Source organism: Dendropsophus ebraccatus, chromosome 3, assembly GCF_027789765.1.
Source record: "Dendropsophus ebraccatus isolate aDenEbr1 chromosome 3, aDenEbr1.pat, whole genome shotgun sequence".
Taxonomy (NCBI): Eukaryota; Metazoa; Chordata; class Amphibia; order Anura; family Hylidae; genus Dendropsophus; species Dendropsophus ebraccatus.
Window position 1 is genome coordinate 25360046 of NC_091456.1, and position 23316 is coordinate 25383361.

The 23316-nt window shown below is 43.3% G+C and overlaps 1 protein-coding gene across 1 annotated transcript in view; it reads right to left on the reverse strand.

Moving 5' to 3' along the window:
• LIMK2 (LIM domain kinase 2) overlaps nt 1-23316 on the reverse strand; it is a 32460-nt gene that overhangs the window by 3242 nt on the left and 5902 nt on the right. The window contains exons 2-14 of the mRNA XM_069964070.1: nt 11982-12048; nt 9257-9353; nt 7892-8001; nt 6644-6808; nt 5593-5683; nt 5292-5455; nt 4532-4706; nt 4356-4442; nt 2891-3019; nt 2742-2798; nt 2572-2637; nt 460-634; nt 314-369 (exon numbers count right to left, since the gene is read on the reverse strand). Of these exons, the coding sequence (XP_069820171.1) occupies nt 314-369; nt 460-634; nt 2572-2637; nt 2742-2798; nt 2891-3019; nt 4356-4442; nt 4532-4706; nt 5292-5455; nt 5593-5683; nt 6644-6808; nt 7892-8001; nt 9257-9353; nt 11982-12048 (1439 nt within the window). The remainder of the gene's footprint in view (nt 1-313; nt 370-459; nt 635-2571; nt 2638-2741; nt 2799-2890; nt 3020-4355; nt 4443-4531; nt 4707-5291; nt 5456-5592; nt 5684-6643; nt 6809-7891; nt 8002-9256; nt 9354-11981; nt 12049-23316) is intronic.

Here is a 23316-nt window from a genome sequence, read left to right on the forward strand (position 1 = left end):
CCGTCACAGACAGGACCAGGGAACCGAGACCTGCAGAGGTCTACAGGTTCTTTGTCTCCGTTTTTATTTAGGCTTTTTGTTAAATAATCAAATCTCAAAGGTTTTGGGAGTAGGATTGGATTGGCTACATTCTAATATTCTAAAGATTTGGCTGTCCAGGCGTAATGGGAGTTGTAGTTTTGCAACAGCTAGAGAGCCAAGGTTCCCTACCCCTGTTCTAACTGAACTGCAATATAAATTACTTTTACAGTTTTCGCATGATGAAAATGATCATGTTCCGGCTTTTTACCCCTTCCAGCCGCGGTATTCTTACCTCACACAGGACAATCCCAAATGAAAACACGTCCACCTTCTCATCGTATTGTTTACCTAGTATTGAATAATAGAGAATAGGATTTAAATCAGCAAAATGTTCTTCTCTTCACTCTATAGCACAAATAGCTTAACCTTTCCCATTACCATTTAACATTTCTGGTGCCATCCAGTACGGGTTGCCCACCACAGTATACCGTTTCCGGCGGTCAGTCTTCCGCAGCGTTCTCTTTTTTGTGGGTGGTTTTTCTGGTGGGGGTCTGGGTTTCTCTTCCAGAATTAGCCTGGAAAGTCCAAAATCTGCTACAACCACAGTGCCGTCCTACAAGAAAAGGTCACATACTAGATAAGAGACGGAGGTATGGCTTGGCGGCAAGGAAAGGGTGACAGACGTCAGTGGCTCTTACCCTTAAAAATACTGCTTTCAAGCTGAGACTCCTTCTAGATACACCTCTATCTACATAAACTCAGTGGAGACCAATGGGCTTTGTGGATGTATCCTAACTAGAGATGAGCGAACCTCGAGCATGCTCAAGTTCATCCGAACCCGAATGTTCGCCATTATATTAGCGGGGGCTGCTGAAGTTGCATAAAGACCTAAGGCTATGTGGAAATCATGGATATAGTCATTGGCTGTATCCATGTTTTCCTGACAAGCTTAGAGCTTTATCCAAGTTCTGCAGCCCCAGCTAATCAAATGCCGAACGTTTGGGTTCGGATGAACTTGAGCATGCTCGAGGTTCGCTCATCTCTAATCCTAACTTGAACAGCCTGACTCAATGTAACCAGCAGCCTACCCTCCTTCCAGCCAATATACGCCGCTGCCAAAGAAATCTCAGCTAATGTTGCCGTCACATTATATCTATTAAAAATGTAACTGGTTGTCTGCCGAAGAATACCATCTTTCTTTACATGTAGGGTTGAAGGCTTAGGTCCACCTGTCTTAAAGGGGTTTTCCTTACTTGTTTCTTATCTATAAGATTGCAGGGGTGGTCTGACCTGTGTGACCCCTGCGGATCTGTAGATCGGTACCCTGGCTCCTTTGTTATCAATGAAGCTCCAATTGTTCTCTATGGACAGAGTACAGCAAACAGCTCTTTGCAGCAGCTCCATAGAGAATGAATGGAGCTGCGGGTCACACGCAGAACTGTGGCTCAATTCATAACAAAGAAGACAGGGTGCCTGGGGGAAAAATGAGGTCGCCCCCTGTGATTTCAAACTTGTCCCCTATCCTGTGAATAGGGGACAAGAGCTAGGTTAAATCTGAAAAACCCTTTAAAGCAAATATGTACCCACCTGCAAGCCCCCCCAACCTATTGGCTCTCATGAAATCCTTTCCCATTGTGGGGTTCAAATCTCTCCTGGTCCTGTGTGTTAGATGAAAACATGGGGGGTGGGGGGGACATTTGTTCCCTTTACCATTCTTTTCCCATTTATAAAGGGCCAGTGAATGGGTCCTAAAGGTGGCCATACACCTTTAGGCTGGGTTCACACTACGTATATTTCAGGCTGTATTTGGTCCTCATGTCAGGTCCTCATAGCAACCAAAACCAGGAGTGGATTGAAAACACAGAAAGGATCTGTTCACATAATGTTGTAATTGAGTGGATGGCCGCCATATAACGGTAAATAACTTCCATTATTTCAATATAACAGCCATTGTATTAAAATAACAGCAAATATTTGCCATTATATGGCGGCCATCCACTCAATTACAACATTGTGTGAACAGAGCCTCTCTGTGTTTTCAATCCACTCCTGGTTTTGGTTGCTATACAGCCTCAAACATACAGCCTCAAATATACGTAGTGTGAACACAGCCTTAATCTCCACCGACCAGTGCGGCCAATGCAAGTATAACATGTATTTGCCTTAGCCCTTATCTGCCATAAACTTTCCTCCTTGCCCATTATTGGTAATAAAGTAAGTTTTTACTGTTATCCGACTGTAATGATCCGTAAAAATACCAACCAACTATTCTTAAATGTGTCATACTTGTATGTTTTCTTCTGGTTACTACTCCTGTACTCCATATTTTCATACTTGTTTCTAAGTATATCTTACTTCCAAAATATTTTTAAAAACTTGCAATTATTTGCATATCTCTTGAAACCCAATAAAAAAAATTGAAAGACATTATATATATATATATATATATATATATATATATATATATATATATATATATATACACATACACACACATATATATACAGGACTGAGGGCAACTCGAGAATAATGTTAAAATTAAAACATTACCAGTTTTATAAGACAGTTGTGCGAGTTGAGATCCCTATGGATTATGCTCATAGAGTGAAGATACGCCTAAAAAAGCAAAAATATATTAATTTTTAGCATTATAATTTATAACAATAGTTTAAAGAGGTACTACCGAACCATAGAAATATAGCAGAAGAGTTGAAACTTACCATGCCACATGCAATGTCCTTAGCAAATGAGACCTTTTGCTGCCAGGGACAAGTGTCCTACACAAGGCCGGATGGAGGAGAGGAAACAAAAATTCTTAGCCTTAAAACATAAAATATCCATAGCTATATAAAACCTAACTATGGCTCACCCCTCTTAGGAAATCCTTTAAGGTTCCACATTCTATAAATTCAGTCAGCAGATTCAGCCTCCGATCCTTATAGAGAACCCCAATAAACCGAAGCACGTTGGGATGATCTAGGGACCGCATAACCTTTACCTGTAAGACAGAAAATGGACGATTTCAGCAATTTCTAAGGATTACATCATTTGTAAGGCTGAAAAAAATAATTTTTTCTTCAATGTCAGATCCAATTTAGCCCATTATCCTGCAGTCCGTGGAAAGGCAGAAAATGCCTAGAGGTAGTTCCTCATTTTAGGTGAGAAGAAAAAAACTTAATCCTGATGCTGAATCTAGTACTGAGACTAAATCCATGGAACAACTACCCTTCTCCAGAACCTAGTAACTATAATGTGTAATATTATTACACTCCAGGCCTCTATTGAACTCTAGTATTAAAGGGGAACTATTAACAGGTTAGACAAATCTAACTTGCTGATAGCTCCCTAGTGTGCAGGAGACGCCGAGGAGGATGGAATGTCTCTTACCCTCCTCCTCGGCGCCAATCCGATGCTGTTAGCAGTTCACTCCTTGGTCGGGAGCACTGTTAGGAGCACTCCCCCTTCCCAATAGTGATAATCAATGGAGTGGGCCGGCTCAGTGCTATGGGGGTGGGGCAGTGCTCCTAACGGTGCTCCAGACCAAGGATAATACTGCTAACAGCACAGGAATGGTGCCAAGGAGGAAGATAAGAGATATACCGTCCTCCTTAGTGCTCCACGTGCAGTAAGGGGCTTGAATCCAATTCAGCTCCACTATGTCTCTCTTGAACACCGATGCCCAAAACCGTACATAATATTCCATGTCTGTTCTGCCTAGTGATTTGCCAAGTGACAGAACTATGTTTTTGTTGTGTGCCTCTAGGCCACTTATAATAACCCATATGACCCTCCCTGACCAGGTTGTCACAGTTAAATTTACTGTTAACTAAAATATTGAAGTCATTTTCCATGTCCAGGTTTAGGCTCCATTTACACATTCAGTAGTCTTTCAGAACCATATATGATGTCTGCAATCTGCAAAAAAATTTCCGTAATGCATTTAAAATTTTTCATTTTTTTTGCGGATCAGCAAAGAGGAGGAAGGTGATAGTTAACTAAGTGGGTATTGTTAAAAATGATTACTCACTCGCATCTTTTACGGATTTGCAAAAGTCCGCAAAAATTACAGACACTCCCATAGACTTCTATGGGAGAATCGGTGGGGTAATTACGATGCGTACTAGAGCTTGTCAGTAATTTTTTACACTGTCAGTATATTTACAGATCCGCAATCCACAAAAATTGCGGATCTGTAAATATACGGACAGTGTGAAAAGCCTATTTAAAATCAATGGGCACTAAACTTGTCCGTAACTGCAAATACGCAACTACGGACAAAACTACGGAACGGGTGAATGTAGTCTTATCCAGTGTTTTTCTATTATTCTACTTACCTCTGTAAGGAATGTTTTTTGTGTCTGTTCATCGAACTGTATTAACTCTTTCATAACCATCACTTTCCCTGTGGCTCTGTGTGTGACCTGTGGGCACAAAAAGTGCATAGTATTGTACAGCAGCTGTATCTGCAGGAGGCTAAATAAGCTTTACGGGAAATGCTTTAAAAACAGACCTTTATGGCACGACCAAAGAAACCTTTCCCTAGTTCTTCACCGTGAAGGAGTTCACATGGCCGAAAGATCTGCTGGGGTCCACCTACAGCACAGCGAAGTGACTCTGACCGAGAAACAAACCGAGCGTCCTTGGGAGAACAGGGTCCTGGGGTGCGAGTGTTGCTGTTACTACGCCTGCATAAGCAGCGGAAGGAAAAAAAAACATTTGGGGTTCACTGAAAGTAATAGGCTGTACTAGTATCTTTTAAAAAAAGAAGAGAGCAAGAAGTGCACAAAAAATGTAAGAGTACACAGATCCTGATGCACCGCCAAACCTCAAAGGGGTATCCAGTGTTAGAAAAACATGGCCACTTTCTTCCAGAGACAGCACCACTCTTGTCTCCAGTTCAGGTGCGGTTTGCAATTAAGCTCCATATACTTCAATGAGACTGAGTTGCAAAACCTGCACCCAAACTGGAGACAAGAGCGGTGCTATCTTTGGAGGAAAGCGGCCATGTTTTTCTAATGCTGGATAACCCCTTTAATACAGCTAGTTACTGTGAAAGAGAGTGACAGCATACAAGCAGCTCAAGAAAATTCAGTGATATGATCCATGTACAAGAATGGAGAGGCATGAGCATGAGTAGAGGACAGCAATATAGTTAGGGGATTAGAAAAGTCAGACTGAAATAGTTGGATTAAAAGGTTTCTAAACCTAAAAGAAGCCAATCTGAGCCTAGACACTGCAGTAAAGCGATTAAACGGAGAGTGAAGTCTAACCGGATGGAACCACGCTTGGCGTTAGTTTCTGAGATGCCCTTTCCTTCACGTGGGTGCAAGGAGGGAGATTTCGGGACAGTTCTAGTCACAGGGACAGTCAGTGGGGGGTGGTGCTCTACCAGAAGCTGCAGGGTCCGGTCTGTGCAGCTAAGCAAATTATCAGCCTGAGGAAAGTGTGAAGGAATGAGGAGCCAGTAAATCACCTAAACCACTCCATTATTGATCGATTATTGCTTGCACACCATTATAAACACATACATGAGCCTTTATCTTTACAACAGGCCATAAAACAACACCTTACCTCCTTTGGTGGCATTGTACTGACAGGAGAGCCATTGATTTCCAAAATGTGATCCCCTGGATGTAGAATGTTACGAGCTTCAACTGTTACCCTGTAAGAAAGAAATCAATCATATGCTTAAAGGGGCAGTCTGACAAATATAATTTTTTTTTAAATCAACTGTTTTGTACAGACAATGCAAGAGAAGGGATGAATAGATCAGAGGGCTCAGGCTGGTATTAAACACAAAGCACAACAGTGAGACAGTGACGCTGACAGCACCTGCACCCTGTCAGTGTCATTGTGTGCGATCAGTGATGTGTTGCAGCATAATTTTACTCAAGATTGAAAGACGGGGCGCCAAACAAAATTTACTTAAAGTGTCACTGTTGTTTGCATTTCTTTTTGCAGAAATCAATAGTACAGGCGATTTTAAGAAACTTTGCAATTGGGTTTATTAGCAAAAAAAATGCATTTTTAATCATGAAAAAGCAGTTTAAAGCTCTCCCCCCTGTCTTCATGGTTTTCTATGGAGAGGGGAGGGGTGGAGGGAGATGAGGCACCAAAACAGGACAACAAAGAGTTTTACAGCTACATCACCGGGCTATCTCCTCTGAAGTCAGCACTAACCTCTCTGACCTCTTAATACCAGCTTTCACACAGCTCCCACTGTGTAATCCTTTGTTCTCTGCTGCCATCTTATCTCCCTCCTCCCCCTCCATAGGTTACACAGGGCTGGACTGATGTAAAACAGTCAAGATTTCCTGATGAGCAGTGAATGAGAGAGAGGGGGGAGGGGGGGACCTAGGGAAAGACTTTTTGAATGCAGATAATGGCAGATTTACCTAATAAACCCAACTAGAAAGTTTCTGAAAATTGCCTGCACTATTGATTTAAGCAAAAAAAAAAACAAAACACGACAGTGAAACCTTTATCACTACAGTGGTAACAAATGGAACTGTCGGACCAGGGTGAGATACCACTGTCTATATTGGGAGCTTTTCCTTGTACATACGCTAGATACGCTAAAAATGGCTAATAGATTTAAGGCAGACATGTGATCTAAACTCACTGTGTGACCTTCATGTCTTCCACTGACACAAAGAAGCCCCTACATCCCCCTGCATGAGGAGGCAGCCGTAACAGGGTTAGTGTGTGAGGATGCTGTTCTTTAGCAGATTCATTGCAGAGTCCTTCAAACTGTGGTCGCAGAAGCAGCAGCTTGTAACATGGCCCACTAGAAATAGGGAGAAGTCATAGGAGAGAATATCAATAAACCAATAAAACAAGCATCGATGATATAACAGTACAGTGTGACAAACTGTATCCTATCACAGCGGAGGAGTTATCCAGAAGTCATGTTACTTGCTGACCACATTATTCTATCACGCTAGTTCTGTACAAGGTGCAAACCGTTCTGCTTTATTTTGGTATCAGAAATTCTATCCAAATAAAATTATTTCTCCCAAGACATATAAATTTATAATACAGTGTTATCACTAATAAGACTGGCTTCAGCTTGTTTTGCTCGATTACCCGACAGGAAGATGACAATAGAAGAACTACAAAGGGTGTATTGTCTACAGCTTCCTGACTCTTCCCTCTCTCCGTAGACAACGCATCATCATCTGATGTCACAAGAGGCTTGATTGGATTTTGATTCTGAGCTCTAACACCATCCAGCCTACTTCCCCAGTTTGCTATCATATCATATGCTTCCTATGAATGATGCTACCAAAAAGGCAGACGGGGAGTATATACAGCAGGTGCTGCAACTTCACTAGTTGTCTGCAATGAAATTAGATATTCTGCAACTTTTGGTGGGGAACTGGCAGGACTGCTGGAGGAGGGGAGTAGGCAGGGGTGAGAGGACTGTGATGAAGAAATGAAAGAATGCAATGCATTCTGGGAATAGTAGTAATGACCAACTGCTCAACCAGGAAGTACAACCATGAAATACAGAACTAATAACCCCAAAACAAATGAATGTTTGGGTGTTTTAGAACTGGGACTGACAGATAAGCAATGCTATATGCTTCTACAGTATATTTAGTTTTTTACCCCATGTTGGAATACCCCTTTAAAGGGCAATTTAATTTGTCACTAGTGCAAATCCTTTCACATTACTATATTTATCTATGTAGACAATGACGTGTATATTTGTATCTATCTAGATTGCATTGACTAATCTACCTAACGATAATGAAACTATAACCATCTATAATTTGAAGTAGAAAGGTATCACCTATAAAACATGCACGATATTACGTCAGCCACAGGTTCTTAACCTTTCACAAAGTAAATGTCTGAGGGTTCTTACCAAAACAGAGTTGTTCTCTCCACCAAGCTGAACGACTCTCCATCCTCAATCACAGCATGGCACCCGGAGCATGAGAAGCATTCAGGGTGGAACTTGTACTGAGACACAACCTGAAGGAAAGTGCAAAAACGTAAGGAACACAAGGTTAACACTAAACCTGCTAAGTAATAATCCACAGCAGTGCACTGTACTGACAAGAACAATTTTTATAATAAGAAAAAGTACAGTGTTCAAAATGTAAGGCCACAGTTAGTACTATTTATATGCTGTATCCCATATGTGATTTTAAAATTAAAAGTTTCAAAGTTCATAAACATGTATGGGATCACTATCCCCTAAAACCCAGTGATTTGTATTCTTAATGACACTGAGCTATTGTGTTCACCTTTTTTTTGTTTCCATAGGGCACGGGGTGCTGAGAATAAAGGTAATTTTCTTACCTGGATCCTGAGCGCCATTTTCAGGAAATCAGGCAGTTTGGCACTGATCCGCCCCTCCTAATGCATATACATCTGGCGCTCTGCAGTGATGAGCACTGCCACATTAGGAGGGGGCGGCTAACCCACTGCATTAAGGGTGCTTGTCCCACCCCCAGTGCATCAATCGGCCTAATGTGCATATAGAATATAGTGACAGAACTGTAAGTTTATTACTTAAACATTTTGGGCAGGTATTAGTTTTTATTTCCAGAAAATATGTTAAAGTTGTGCACATACAGGCTATATTTTCTACAATGATCATCGATCCTATCCACTGAGCTGGAGTATACTGTAGGTAACAGAGGAATCAGCATGGCGACTTGCAACTGGTTCCTTAAAATTGAGAAACGTTCCAATAAACCCTGAAGAGAAGTGCCCTTTCACCTAGCCCCAGATGCAGAATTAAAGGTTATTTTGTTACCTGGTCGGTGGCGGCGTGGAGATGCCAGTGGCACGGGCCACTTTTCAAAATGCTGCTCAGTCAGTTTCCCTGATTGGCGTAGATTTCTTCATGTGCACTTTGGCTCGTTCTATGCACTGGAAGTGGGCCCAGCTCCCCCAGTGACGCGCCTCCATTAGAATCAAGTCTGGCCGCATCACCGAGGGGATAGGAATATAACTCTGGGAGCGTTGGGACTACCTTCACTGCATAGAGTGGGCCGAAGTGCACATGGAGAAACCTGCGCCGATCAGGGGAACCGAGTGGCATTTCAAAAAATGGACCACACTACCGGGCTCTCCACAAGGGCGCCGACCAGGTAGTGTAAAAAAAAGGAAGCAAATTAGTACATTCACTTTAAATGTTCAGATTTTGGATAGATATGCACTTGAAGAAATCAAATTATGCATTGTAGAAATGGTAGCCAGTGGTGGCGGCAGGGTTTACCATGGCCGGTCCTGTCAGGCACAGTTTGCAGCTGACACATTGCTCGGTTTGTACAGTCCAGGGCTCCACAGGAGAGAGTCCAGTTGAGTCAGACTTCCTGTAACATAAAAGAAAAACATGCAATGAATAAGGACTCCCTAGGAGACTGCCAGCCATTGTTCCGCCATTCCTCTAAGATCTACAAGCGTGCAACTATTTGGCATGTATTATTCAACCCCGAGATTCTCTTCCTAAAAGACAGCAAAACTATGATCTTTACTTGTTATGAACATAGATGGCTTGAAAAATTAAGCCGCTCTTCATCTACTTCTATGGGTCCTAAATGGTGCAGGGTTACAGAGCACAGGTGACCCAGAGTACTTTTAGTATAGTGATTCTGTAACGTCCTATTTGTTGGCTGTGTGTTTGGATTGTGTAACTTATCGATGCTGACAGATGGGAGAGAACACAAGCAAATCTCACCTGAACCGCCTCAGCCTTACAGTCAACAACATTTCTGATTAAATCCTTTGGAGATTTCACAGGATTTCCTTTAGCTTGCTCCTTGGAACGTTACAGGATAACCTTACAATGTTGAATGTTGTAATTATTTTGATAAATCTGAAATAAGCTACTGGCATCTTCCTCATCTTGCAGCAGCTTGTTGTAAAATCCTGCAGCCGGCAGGGAAGTCTGATTACAAGTACAAACTTACCTCTCCCCATGCCGGTGGTGAGCGTCGGGACCAGCCTTGGGAGCCCTGGGATCTCCGGCTCTGACATGTCACAACCCAGCTGATGGACTGGGGCGGGAAGCCACTCCAGTCACTGATTGGCTGAGCGGCCAGTCCATCAGTCGGGACAGGCATTCCCCCTACCCGAGTCGTGACATCATCACAACTAGGGGGGTAAATACCTTCCAGCAGGGGTCCCAAGGCTGGACCTGCCACTCACTGTGAGAACATGGAAAGGTGAGTTCCTACTTGTTATCAAATTCCCCTTGGCTGGACTTCTCCTTTAAGCAATTATACTTTCATTCAGAAAATATCTTCTATATGTTCAGGTATACAGTGTGAGGGACACATACAAAGCAGGACTGTCTACAAGTCCACCTATTAAGGACTTAAAGGGAATCTGTTGGCTGCCATTTCCAAACTTCTGACATTGTTAGGACAAGAAGACACATGGTACCTTTCATATATTTCAACTGTGCTTCCAGAATGTAGAAAAATGCTTATATTCTCTGGTACTAGGAGTGAAAGAAGCTTTTCCAAGCTCCTGACTAGCTGCAAGCTGGAATGTCTCATATCTCCCCCTTAAAAGTGACTGTACCAGCCCCTTCATGACGTGACTCCGTTAGAATCAATGGAACCCTACCATAGAGGGGCTGGGGTTTCCCCCTACTAAGGGTGGGTCGGCCCGCCTCCAGTGCTTAAGCCTGGGCCTGGTGGTACAGTCACTTTAAAGTGGAATTAGCTCAGTGAAACAGCGACAGACTTTAGGGAATATTTCTGCAAAGTCAGCTTTGGGTGGAGCTTGCATCAACCTTCCCAAACTGTATCTTACCTAGGCCCTACCTGAGGTGCTGACAGTGTGCTGTAGCTGGCAGTCCCCTAGTGAGCAAGTTATCTTTAGGTAATTTGTCTTTGGGATGGGTTTTGCGCAATCTTGGGACTCCTACTATAATGAAGAGTCAAAGAGAGTTGTGGCTCAGTGTTTGTGTCGCACTCTGGCACGCCTCACCACTCCTTCCTCCTTCCTTTTCTTCATGAATAATCAATGCTGCCCAGCCTCCTGTTCGCTCAGCTGTTAGCCAGTGTCTCAAAGTGTTGATTATAGTCATAAACTGCCTACAAAAGAACTGATCTGCAATCACATATAGTTGAATCCCCCAGCCTAACTGTGTAGGGGCTGTGGTCTAGGGATAACTCATCTGTCTTAATACCACCAACAGGTTTTTCCCTGGGTTTGATTCCTCTAATGGAAATAAAAAAAGTTTTTTTTTCTCATTTGTCTCAATATTGTATTAAAAACTGTATATTAAAACTAATCTGGGCCTAATTAGGAATTCTTTGCACTTTTAAAAATCATACAACAATAAGAAAAAAAATAAATAAATAACCATTTCATTTCCATTAGGGGAAATGACCCCAAGAAAAAAAATTGTTGCTAGCCTCTAGACAAGGGATTTACCCCTAGACTACAGCTCATACACACTTAATTTAGGAGATACAACTGTACCTGATTGAAGATCAGTCCTCTGTAGGAAGTTTATGAGTGAGCAGGAGGCCAGGCAGCAGAGATTATTCATGAAGAAGAGGGAGTAGGAAGGAGTGTTGAGGAGTGCCAGAGTGCGGCACAAATGCTGTGTCAAGCTACTCTTTGACTCTTCATTACAGTGGGAGGCCTGAGATTGCCCATAACCCATCCAGGGACAAATTACCAAAAATTCACATGCTCACTGAGGGACTGTCAACTACAGCACCTCGATAGGGACTGGGCAATGTCAGATTCCCTTTAAGTGGCTTTTATAACTATTTTACTGTGATATTATATTTCACAGATGTTCTCACCCTTTGTCTCACTTCCTGTTATTTACTGTATATAAAGTGACCACATGACAAAAAAGTTGCCTTATGTATACAATGCATGGTGCATGTTAATGCTGTTATTTGTACATTTTCAGGGGACATAAAGTTTTTGGCATGACCTTTTAATTTTAATGATTTGTGTGTAAAAACACTAACCGTGATACACTTTCCTCCATTTCTGCATCCTGGGGGATTACACTGTTGTTATTACAGAGTGTCCTTCCTGTAAGCAGAAGCACAAGTCAGTTTAGAGGTATAAACACTGCAGGAATCTGAGGATAAAAAAGTTTTCAGTTTACAGTATGCAGGAAATTAATCTGCTTGTCTTAATGGTAAATCTTGAAAGTATTATATGAAGCAGGACAGGTGGTCAGGAATCCTACCTACTGTATAAAACTACTGAAGTTCTTCTACCAACACCTTTTAATGTAGAGCTGAACCAGCTGGATGGGCTTTCTGGAGGGCAAATATAGGACAAGGTTCGAGGTCCAATGTCACTAAAAAAACCCTTTGACTAGTTAAAGGGAACCTATCACCCCCCGTGTCGGGACAGAGCCCGGCCGACCCCCCGATGCAGACCCATATACTCTCCACTTCAGAGAAGTCCCGCTCCTGGACCCGCTCCCGCCGCGGATATCCCCGTCCGAAGCCGCGCACACGTTCCCAGAGATGAGTTCGATGCCCGTAGAGAATGACTGGAGCAGTGGGCGTCGGACATTTTTTAGTGACAGTAACACTTTAAGGCTTCTGAATAGTGTTGAGCTACCTTGCCGAACTCATAGGTTCAGTAAAGCCCTATAACACGGCCAATATTAAAAGGAGGAAGCCAGTGCCGACCTGTCAGATCAGCGTTCGGTTGCTCCTCGTTCTCTGTCGGTGCCATTACACGCACCAACAGCGAGCAGGAGAGCTACGTGAGGGCTGCCTGGATGATAGGCCGGGAGGCCCATAGAAAATAGTGACAGTCTGCAGCCGCCACTCCTATTACACCGAACAACGGCCAGCAGACAGTCGCTGTCGGCATCGTTTTATTTCAAGGTGTTGAAAGACAATGAGCAGCCGACATTGTCTATGACGGCTGATCGTTGGCTTCTAACACTACCTATTACACCGAACAATTATCGTCTGTAATGGACAATTATCGGCCAAATACAGCCAATAATTGCTTGGTGTAATTGCTTGGCCTTAATGTTCTCCGGACTCAAGCGCTCAGCATTTGACTCCCGAAGGCTGGAGAAGTTGGATGCCACCCTAGTCCTATGGCTGTATCCATGTTTTCCTGCAGCCCTAGGGGCAACATCCAACTTTGGAGGTCAAATGCTGAGCATTCAGGTCCAGAGAACATTACCGAACAGTTCGGGGAGTTCGCTTAAAACCACTTCTGAACATGTAAGCAGAATAAGCTTTTCTGTCAGTCTAATTCAGTTTGTATAATCAGCACCAACACATAAGCAGTCTAATGGGGCTTGTTTATAAAATTAATAAATGTGCTATACTCACCTCCGGGCTCCTGCAGTGCCAATGCTTTTGGTCCTTCACTGGTCTCTGCTACTTCCAGGTTCTGTATTGTCCCAATCAGGCAGGACCTGCCTGCTAAACCAATCAGTGACTAGTGCAGGACACTGTTGCAGCCGCTGATTGGTTGAGCAGGCAGGTCCTGTGGGGGCGGGACAGGAAACAACAAGAAGAAGCAGAGACCAGGGAAGGACCAGACCAGATTGTCAGCTTAGCACCTTCAGGGAACCAAAGGAGGCAAATATAGCATGTTTATTTTCATATAACCCCCAGCACCAGAACCAATTTGTTTTCCAAATAGAAAAAGTCCAATCCATAAGAGTACAGAAAGCAATGTTTACAAGTGGCACACTGTATGTAACAACTAGTCATGCGGGCAAACACCTCTGAGAAGTAAGGCTGATATAGAGGAGGAAGAGAGTGCCGACCTGTCAGATCAGCGCTCGCTTCCCCTTCGTTCCCTGTGCTATTACATGCAAAGAGAGCAGGAGGGGACACGTGGAGCAGCGGGAGAGGCTGCCTATTGTAGTCAGTGGAGGTCTGCTGCTGTTCTTATTACACCAAACGATTATCGGCCAAATACGGCCAATAGTCGTTTGGTGTAATAGGGCCCTTAGTCACCATGTCCTGGGCTGTACTTACGACCTATTGAAGTGTGATGGACAGCAAAGGTCCGACATACCTAGAAGCATCAGGTCTTGCTGGCTATGGCACAGGTGCAGTGGGAGAATTAAGCCAACGCTTTTACTGCCTGATTCAGGTAAGAAATATAATCTTATAACAGCTTATGTGTTGCTGGCGGTTATAGGAGCTAAACTGGGCTGACGGGTTCCCTTTAATCCTGTTAGTGATCCAGTACAGATTGTGGCTTGGTTTCTGTTCACAGCAGATGAGAGTGCACCATGCCATTGATCACAAGTATCTGGGACTGTTATGGCAGCCATACGGATAGCCAATCGGTCTTCCCAGCTTAAAGGGAATGTGTCATCAGAAAATTATTTATTGTTTAAATAATATTTTTATGTTAAACATATTTTATAAGCTGCAGGGAGGCTGCCCACGCGATCATCAAGGCATCCCACAGGAGACAGCGGCAGTCTGTTAACAGGCTGATCATTGCCATTTTAGCCTGCTGAAACACATCGTTGTCTTTTATTATACAAAATGATTATCGTCCGTAATAGTCGATATCGACCAATAATCACTTTGTGTAATAGGGCCTTAAGCTGAGACTTCCTGTTGTGTCTGTGGGGATAAGAGGAGGCTGCTGTAAAGTGATCTTTACAGCATTGCAGTAGATAGAGGAGACCATAGCAGCTCCCTGTGGAATGACCTCTTCAAAGGTCATAGAGCATGCTCAGTAATGTTTCTTATCCATCTCAAGGGGAAAGACACTGTCTACTGTCGTCTATGTCCACAAGTCTTGCTGTTAAAAACAGCTCAGGCAATGTAAAAAAAGAAAAAAAAAAAGAAAAAAAGGAAAATAAAAAAGAAAAGAAAAAAATAAAATAAAAACCTATTAAAATAAATAAAATATATTACAAGAGAATAAAAAGCCCACAGAAAGGCTTTTCATATGCTGACCTATAGGTGACATATAAAACTACCCATATCTAGCCTAAACTGACTGCTGAAGATGGCAAAAAATTGGCGATGTACACCAGTGAACTTATTAACCTGCACATAAAACACTAACAGCAGGGCCTGTAACATCTATTGAGCAACATATTACACATGTATTTAATTATATACCCAACACTGAATACCATGTAGGTAACAAGCATGACGAGCAGACTTACAACCCATTGCATCATTCATTTTAAAGAGGTACTTAAGACAAATATTTGAAATCAACCGGTATCAGAAAGTTATACAGATGTGTAAATGTAAGATTTTAAATCTCAAGTCTTCCAGTACTTATCAGCTGCTGTATGTCCTGCAAGAAGTGGTGCATTGTTTCCAGTCTCTCTATTCTTTAAAATGCTCTCTGCTGTCACCTCTGTCCATGTCAGGAACTGTCCAGAGCAGGAATGGTTTTCCATGGGGATTTGCTCCTGCTCTGGACAGTTCCTGACATGGACAGAGGTGGCAGCAGAGAGCACTGTGTCAGACTGGAAAGAACACACCACTTCCTGCAGGACATACAGCAGCTAGAGATTTTTAAATAAAAAAATACAAAATCTGTATAACTTTCTGACACCAGTTGAGTCAAAAAATATTTTTCTCTAGAGTACCCTTTTAACTATATTTACTGAGCATAAAAGATCTATTGTACAAACAGTGCAGACAGATAGCAAAGTACATGTCAACCAAGAATGGTTACAAAGTTGACATATGTAAGCGAAAGGGCACAGACATTCACAGATGGTTGCAAAGTACAAAGGATAGTTGCACTTATTCAAATTTTCTTTTAATTCTTTATTTCTATACATTTTTTTAAAGATGAAAGAAGAAGGGGAGGGGTGGGGGCGCCTCCTGGTGCAATAAAAGATGATAAGAGTAGCAAACACAAGGAAAGAAAGGTGTAGCACTCACCTAGTAGAGTTGTGCTGAATTATAGGCACAACTCTATATCAGGCATAATAGGTAGAACACCGCAGCTCCTGCCGGGGTACGTCCAAGGGAGTCGTACAGTCAATGATGAGGTATACCAGCCGCAGCAGGCTTTAGGACCATGTGGGATCCCGGCTTGAAAAGGGCGCAGATGTCCGATAAACCACAGATTAAGGCGGTTGTTTCATGGAAAGGATATTTATTAGGGTCACGACGCGTTTCGGCCGCCAAGTAAAAGGTGGCCTTTCTCAAGTCTGTGCCCTTTCGCTTACATATGTCAACTTTGTAACCATTCTTGGTTGACATGTACTTTGCTATCTGTCTGCACTGTTTGTACAATAGATCTTTTATGCTCAGTAAATATAGTTAAAAGGGTACTCTAAAACTTGAGAAAGGCCACCTTTTACTTGGCGGCCGAAACGCGTCGTGACCCTAATAAATATCCTTTCCATGAAACAACCGCCTTAATCTGTGGTTTATCGGACACCTGCGCCCTTTTCAAGCCGGGATCCCACATGGTCCTAAAGCCTGCTGCGGCTGGTATACCTCATCATTTTTTTAAAGATGGGTATACAGTAATGACACAGGGGAAGGGCGCTATTACCAGGAGTTCTATTCTCCCACTGAGAGGGCAGGATAGGATAAGGATGATGAGTTCTAACAGTGGCCAGTTCAACCAGCCGCCCGCCCCAGCCTAACTCCCCGCCTCTGCGGTGGGGAACACCCATTTAGAGCAGGGATTCCTTTAAAGTAAGCAGCGGTGCACAATGAAAAACTACTTACTGCTAGTCCAGAGAGGTAAGTGGTGATGCTATTGCATCACCACTTAACTCTTTATGGTGTCAACCAGGTGCTCTGCACCTGACCCATTGAGTGTAAAAACAAATGAAACACATTTACATTGTTCCCTATGCGAACACACAGTTCTGTTCTAGAATAGCCTTCCAGAACCGATTGCGTTTGAGAACAGAGGTATTACTGTAGTACAAAAAGTGCACTTATGCAGATTTCTAAATGCATTATATTTTTACAGGAAGGGGGATATCCCTTTAGGGGTAGCTTCACACGTAACGGAATTGCTGAGGTTTTTATGCGAAAACCGCTGCGATTTCCCTCCTGTCACATACTGGTAGCGGAATTGTCAACCCACTGCGAGTATGTAAGCGGCAACCCTCTTAGCCCGGCCCGATGCAAACATTTCCTGGTCTGCGTTCTGGCTTGCTCTGTGGCTCCTGGCGTCTGAATGCCCCGCTCAGCCGCATTCGGGACAGCCACTGATTGGCACACTGAGTGGGATGTCAGGACGCTGGGAGCCACAAAACAAGCCGGAACACAGACCGGGTAACGTATGCTATCCCTTAGGATCCGTTTTGCTGTTGACTTCCATTATAAAAAAAAAAAAAAAGGGATTTAAAATGATGCTTTTTTTTTAGCATACAAAAGAACGTGGCCACACTTTTGTGTACATTAAATGTAACTATTTGAAAACGGATTTGTTAAACGGACTGCAAAAACGTTGAGTGAACCCGGCCTTATACAGGCTGACTCATAAAAGGGATAAAAAATGCAGCTGTCAGCAGTGTATTTCTGACATGGTCTGTGTCCCCAGCTTTCTAATCTGTCCCCATCGTACAGAGGAGGCGTCTCATTCAACCTCCTAGATGAGGTCAGGCTCTGCTATGCTGGATCTCATTCAAGCTATTTATCTGAGCCAAGACAGAGGTGTTCTGCAGATAACAAAAGAGGAAATCAGATCTGTTTTTTCCCTGGTAATGCAAATAACAACCCTATATTTTCATTCTATGGGCGGGTTAACACTACAGAATTCTCGCGGACAACGTCCGCGGAATTCCGTCAGCTGTCCGCCCGCACGGGCACGCGCTTTTCCGCCGGCTCCATAGACACCATTCTATGGGCCGGCGTATTCCGCGATCCGCTAAAAGAAGTGGCATGACACTTCTTTCAGCGTATAGCGGAATACGCCGGCCCATAGAATGGTGTCTATGGGGCCGGCAGAAAGGCGCCCAGATGTGCGGGCGGGCAGCTGACGGAATTCCGCGGACATTGTTTGCGAGAATTCCGTAGTGTGAACCCGCCCTATGTCTTGCAAGTAGATGACTTCTGGCTGTCTGGAAAACTGATGAAAAAGCCTTTAGGGTGCGTACACACCTACAGGATCCACAGCAGATTTGATGCTATGTTCAGTTATTTAAATGAAATCAGCTGCGGATCTGGTAAGTGTGAACGTACCCTAAGGCTATGTTCACACTACGTAAGTCTTCGGACGTAGCGCGTTCTGTAAATAAGCGGCCGGAGACTTACGTAGTTTGCGTACAATAGACAGTATACAATATACGGCTGCACAGTTCACACTACATAAGAACTTACGCCAGGATCGTACGCGGCGCCATAAAAAATGAACCAGACCATTGTTTGAGGACGAAAATGCCGTAACTTACGCCCGTAGCGTAACATGCGCTCCCGTACGTAGTGGTGATTTCTTCATTTTTCAAGCTTTTTGTGCCGATCCAAAAGGTTCTGTGGGGTGTCCAAGGCTAGGCGAAGATTTCCAAGTAAAAGACCGCTGTCAGATCGCTACGTAGGGCGCTCGGGAAGCGCAAATAGACTGCGGGCGTAAGTTCGCGCTCTGTACGTAGCCGGCCGCAAGTAGCGTAAATCCCCGGCCGGAGTTTAACGCGTATATGTCCGGCCGTGAAAATATGCGGCCGGACATATACGCAGTGTGAACATAGCTTAAAGGCGGTTTCAGGAGACCATCCAGTGGATGGATGGAGGAGTAAAAAAAACGAAACCAAAACAAACAAATAAACATACTCACCGGTTACAGTCTGCAGCAGTTTCCTCCTCTAGCTTCCGTGCACTACAAAGCTGGGGGGGGGGGGGGGGGGGTTAGCGGCCTCTTGGGGCCAGAGATAAAATACTACCTTCGGCCACAAGAGTGACTGACAGGTTCGGAAGCCTGGTTAATCACAGCAACGCATTTAACTGTATGTGCTTCTTAGGAACGCATACAGTTAAAGGGCCAGCTCCAGCACCTGACTGGGCTGCCATGCAATGGATCTGGAGCTGTCCGAAATTTTGGTTCCCCCTCATAGGTTCTATGAGGCATCAATGCCGGAATTCTGGACAAAATATATGTCCTATATTTTCTATGTTACAGCATGGACACCCTTCACTAAAAATCCTGAAGGGTATCCATGCCCAATAGAATCCTATGGGTCTGGAAATTTACCTGGATTTCCTGATAAGAAATCAAGATAAAATTACGGACGTGTGAATGGGGCCTTACACAAGCCACGGCATTATTTTTGTATTTTGATGCCTTTGCATGTTATTTCTCAGATATAGGATACTGATGTATTTATGTGGCTGAAGGGGTTAAACTACCAGGATCAGAGGTTTCTCCGTTTCTGGTATCTATGGCTGTTATGAGGCAACCAAGCTCCAGTGAGTTAATCCCAGAGCCAGGCCAGGACACTCAGCCTTAAAGGGAATGTGTCATGAAAAATGACTTACTGTTTAAATAATGTTTTTATGTTAAACATTTTGACATTTTTTCTAATTTTCCATTTTTCTTTATTATAAAATAATCCTAAAATCTTGCAGTTTTCATTCTCACCACTGGGGATAAACCTAAGGCGAGATTTGCTGTTGTGTCTGTTGTGATAAGAGGAGGCTGCTGTAAAGTGATCTGTACAGCATTGCAGTGTCATGTGACCCCAGTAGATAGAGGAGACAATAGCAGCTCCCTGGGGAATGACCTCTTCACAGGTCACAGAGCGCACTCAGGAATGTTTTATATTCATTTCAAGGGGACAGACTCTGTCTATTTTAGTCTATGTCCATGAGGCTTGCTGTAAAGCATGTCACTAAATGCTGTTAAAGGGAACCAATCACCTCCAAAATGCATATATAGCTTTTTAAATGTGCTGTTAGAGCACACAGCACACTTTCCATACATGTTTCTATATACTCCCTGCCTCCCCCGTGTAATCCATAAAGTAACTTTATAAAACTGGCGCCCGGTATGAAAATTACATCAGGTAGTCACCTGGGCGGTGTTCGGCTAGATGGTAGTCACAGTCAGTCCGGGTCCCCTGGGCGTTCTTCAGTGGTAATCACGCCCCTCTGGGCGTGATTCAAATCACCCAGTAGCTCCGACGTCACTCGGGAGCGCGCCGGGCGCGACGTCGGCGCGCCTACGTTCTTAGGCTGCTGCACATGCGCAGTACAGCCGCAAACTCAGTGTGAGCCGGAGTTCAAGGCTATTCTGCACAGGCGCAGTACAGCCAGAATGGGAGCGGCTGTACTGCGCATGCGCGTCGGCGTAAGAACGTAGGCGCGCTGACGTCGTGCTCCCGAGTGATGTCAGAGCTACTGGGTGATTTGAATCACGCCCAGAGGGGCGTGATTACCACCGAAGAACGCCCAGGGGACCCGGACTGACTGTGACTACCATCTAGCCGAACACCGCCCAGGTGACTACCTGATGTAATTTGCATACCGGGCGCCAGTTTTATAAAGTTACTTTATGGATTACATGGGGGAGGCAGGGAGTATATAGAAACATGTATGGAAAGTGTGCTGTGGGCTCTAACAGCACATTTAAAAAGCTATATATGCATTTTGGAGGGGATTGGTTCCCTTTAACAGCAGCCCAGGCAATATGGCAGCCCCCATAACAACGTGCAATAAGTGAAATAAACAAAATTACAGTCATAAAATAGAAACAAATTAGAATAAAAAGAACAAGTGTCTGACTCTAATCAGTAAAAGAAAATGTAGGTGACGCATTCCCTTTAATGTGAACCTGGCCCAGTTATGTATAGAGCAGACATACGCCCTGCTCAGAGGTCATTTACTTATATCTATGAGGGAATCTATTGACATCCCGAGGTCAGAGCAGGCTGGAAATGAAAAACTAAGTAAACATGTGTGTTTTAAATTTAGCTTAATGGTGAAACAAAGAAGCTGCTGTTCTGCAGAGAAAACATCGATATAATAATGAAAAAGCCATAACACTCCCAAAAGGGCACTTTTTTTTTTATTATGCTCAGGTTTGATAGTTCTGCTGCTACGGTACTTTTTTTTACAGAAGCCAGATATTGAAAAGTAGTGAATGTGTATTTATTAAAGGGGTACAGCGAAAATCTTTTCCTTTCAAATCAACTGGTTTCAGAAAGTTAAATAGATTTTTAATTTACTTCTATTTAAAAATCTCAAGTCTTCCCATACTTATTAGTTGCTGTATGTCATGTTGTTTTTTTCCCAATCTGACACAGTGCTCTCTGCTGCCACCTCTGTCCGAGACAGGAACTGTCCAGAGCAGTAGCAAATCCCCATAGAAATACTTTCTTGCTGTGGACAGTTCCTGTCTGGGACAGAGGTGGCAGCAGAGAGCACAGTGTCAGACTGGAAAGAATACACCACTTCCTGCAGGGCATACAGCAGTTAATAAGTACTGGAAGACTTGAGATGTTTAAATAGAAGTAAATTACAAATCTATATAACTTTCTGTTTCTACCCTAAAACTGAAGGGGGGCAGTAGGTCAGGCTTTCTAAATTCCTTGGATCTTTGAAGTTAAGTGAGAACACATCTCTGTATGTCCAGCATATGGGTTTATCACGTCTTCTCAGGAGATTGCTTAAGCACAGAAGGGAGGAAGGGAAAATTGTGGCATTACCCTTGGGAAAAGAAGAAGGACGAGGTCTGGAAGCAATCCTATCCTCCAGGATGGTTTAATATGGGGCTTACAGTTACAGTCCAAAAAAGCATTCAATGTGACCATGTGAATGTCTAAAGTACTAGTATTTAAAGGGACACTACAGCGAAAATATTTTTCCTTCAAAACAACCAATTCCAGAAAGTTATACAGATTTGTAATTTGCTTCTATCTTAAAATCTCAAGTCATCCAGTACTTATCAGCTGCTGTATGTCCTGCAGGAAGTGGTGTATTCTTTTCAGTCTGACACAGTGCTCTCTGCTGCTATCTTTTTCCATCACAAGAACTGTGCAGAGCAGCAGCAAATCCCCATAGAAAACCTTTCCTGCTCTTCAGACTGGGAAAAAATACCACTTCCTGCAGGTCATACAGCAGCTAATAAGTATGGGAAGACTTGATATTTTTTAATAGAAGTAAATTACAAATCTATATAACTTTCTGATATCAGTGGATTTGAAAGAAAAAGATTTTCGCTGGTTAACCCCTTCAAGCTCCTTCTTATAGTTAAAGTCACCTATTTTTTTCCTTCTTCAAAAGGAATAAAAACTCAGTAAGACTTCTTAGCTCCATAAAATACTTTCAAGCTTTATTAATCCTTCCTCTGCAAACATAAGCGGTCAAGGCAATGCGTTCTGGACTATTAATCGTACACAAGGAGAAAAACATGTCAATGTCCCTCCGGCTCCTTTAGGTCTATTTAACCCCTTAAAGGCCAGGACAGTTTTCATCCTCTTTTTTTCTGCATCAGTGTACATCCAGCTAAGTCCAGGGGTCAGGAATATAATTCAGGGATGGGTCTTCACAGGAGAGGATCTCTGGCACAGACAAGGGATGGATGTGCCATTGACCCCTAGACCCCCTGCTCTCGGCAGAGGGGGGGAAGCATGGAGGCCGTTCCTGCAGCATGTGAGGATACAGATCTCATGGGAAAGGAAACAACTTAAGAAAGTCCAAGCTAATGTGGCTAATCAGGGCTTCTCCTCTGGCCGCAATGAGTTATCAGCAGCGGCCCCACCCTGGTTTGTTCCTCCTTGTGGAGGTGATAGGAAAAGACGATAATTACACTAACAGGCAATTGGATTGTGTAATGCTGCGCTTACATGGAACGATAATTCGCACGATTAACGATTTCGAAGTAACGATTTTTTCTTAATAACGATCAGCGTTTAGACGGAACGATATATCGTACGGGAAATTCGTTTTGCGATCGCTTAAGCCTATCTCGCACATAGGTAAAATCAGCGAACGACTGTTTACACGGAACGATCTGCGAATTTTTTGCGACCGATGAACGACGATTTAAGAACATGTTCAAAGATCAAAATGAACGATTTCTCGCTCGTCGTTTGATCGTTCGCCGCATTTACACGTACAATTATCGTTCGAAATCGATCGTTATCGTGCAAATTCGAACGATAATCGTTCCGTGTAAACGCAGCATTAGCCCCCAAAACAGGAAAGGACTTTCACTACTCTTGGCTTGTTAATTTAAAGTAAATGTATTTTTTTTTCTATTTTCTGTAATTTTTTGGCACATTATTATGCAAATGGCAATGGCGTATTCTTTCCAGTATTTATCAGCTGCTGTATGTCCTGCAGGAAGTGGTGTATTCTTTCCAGTCTGACACAGTGCTCTCTGCTGCCACCTCTGTCAATGACAGGGATGGGCCGGCCTGGA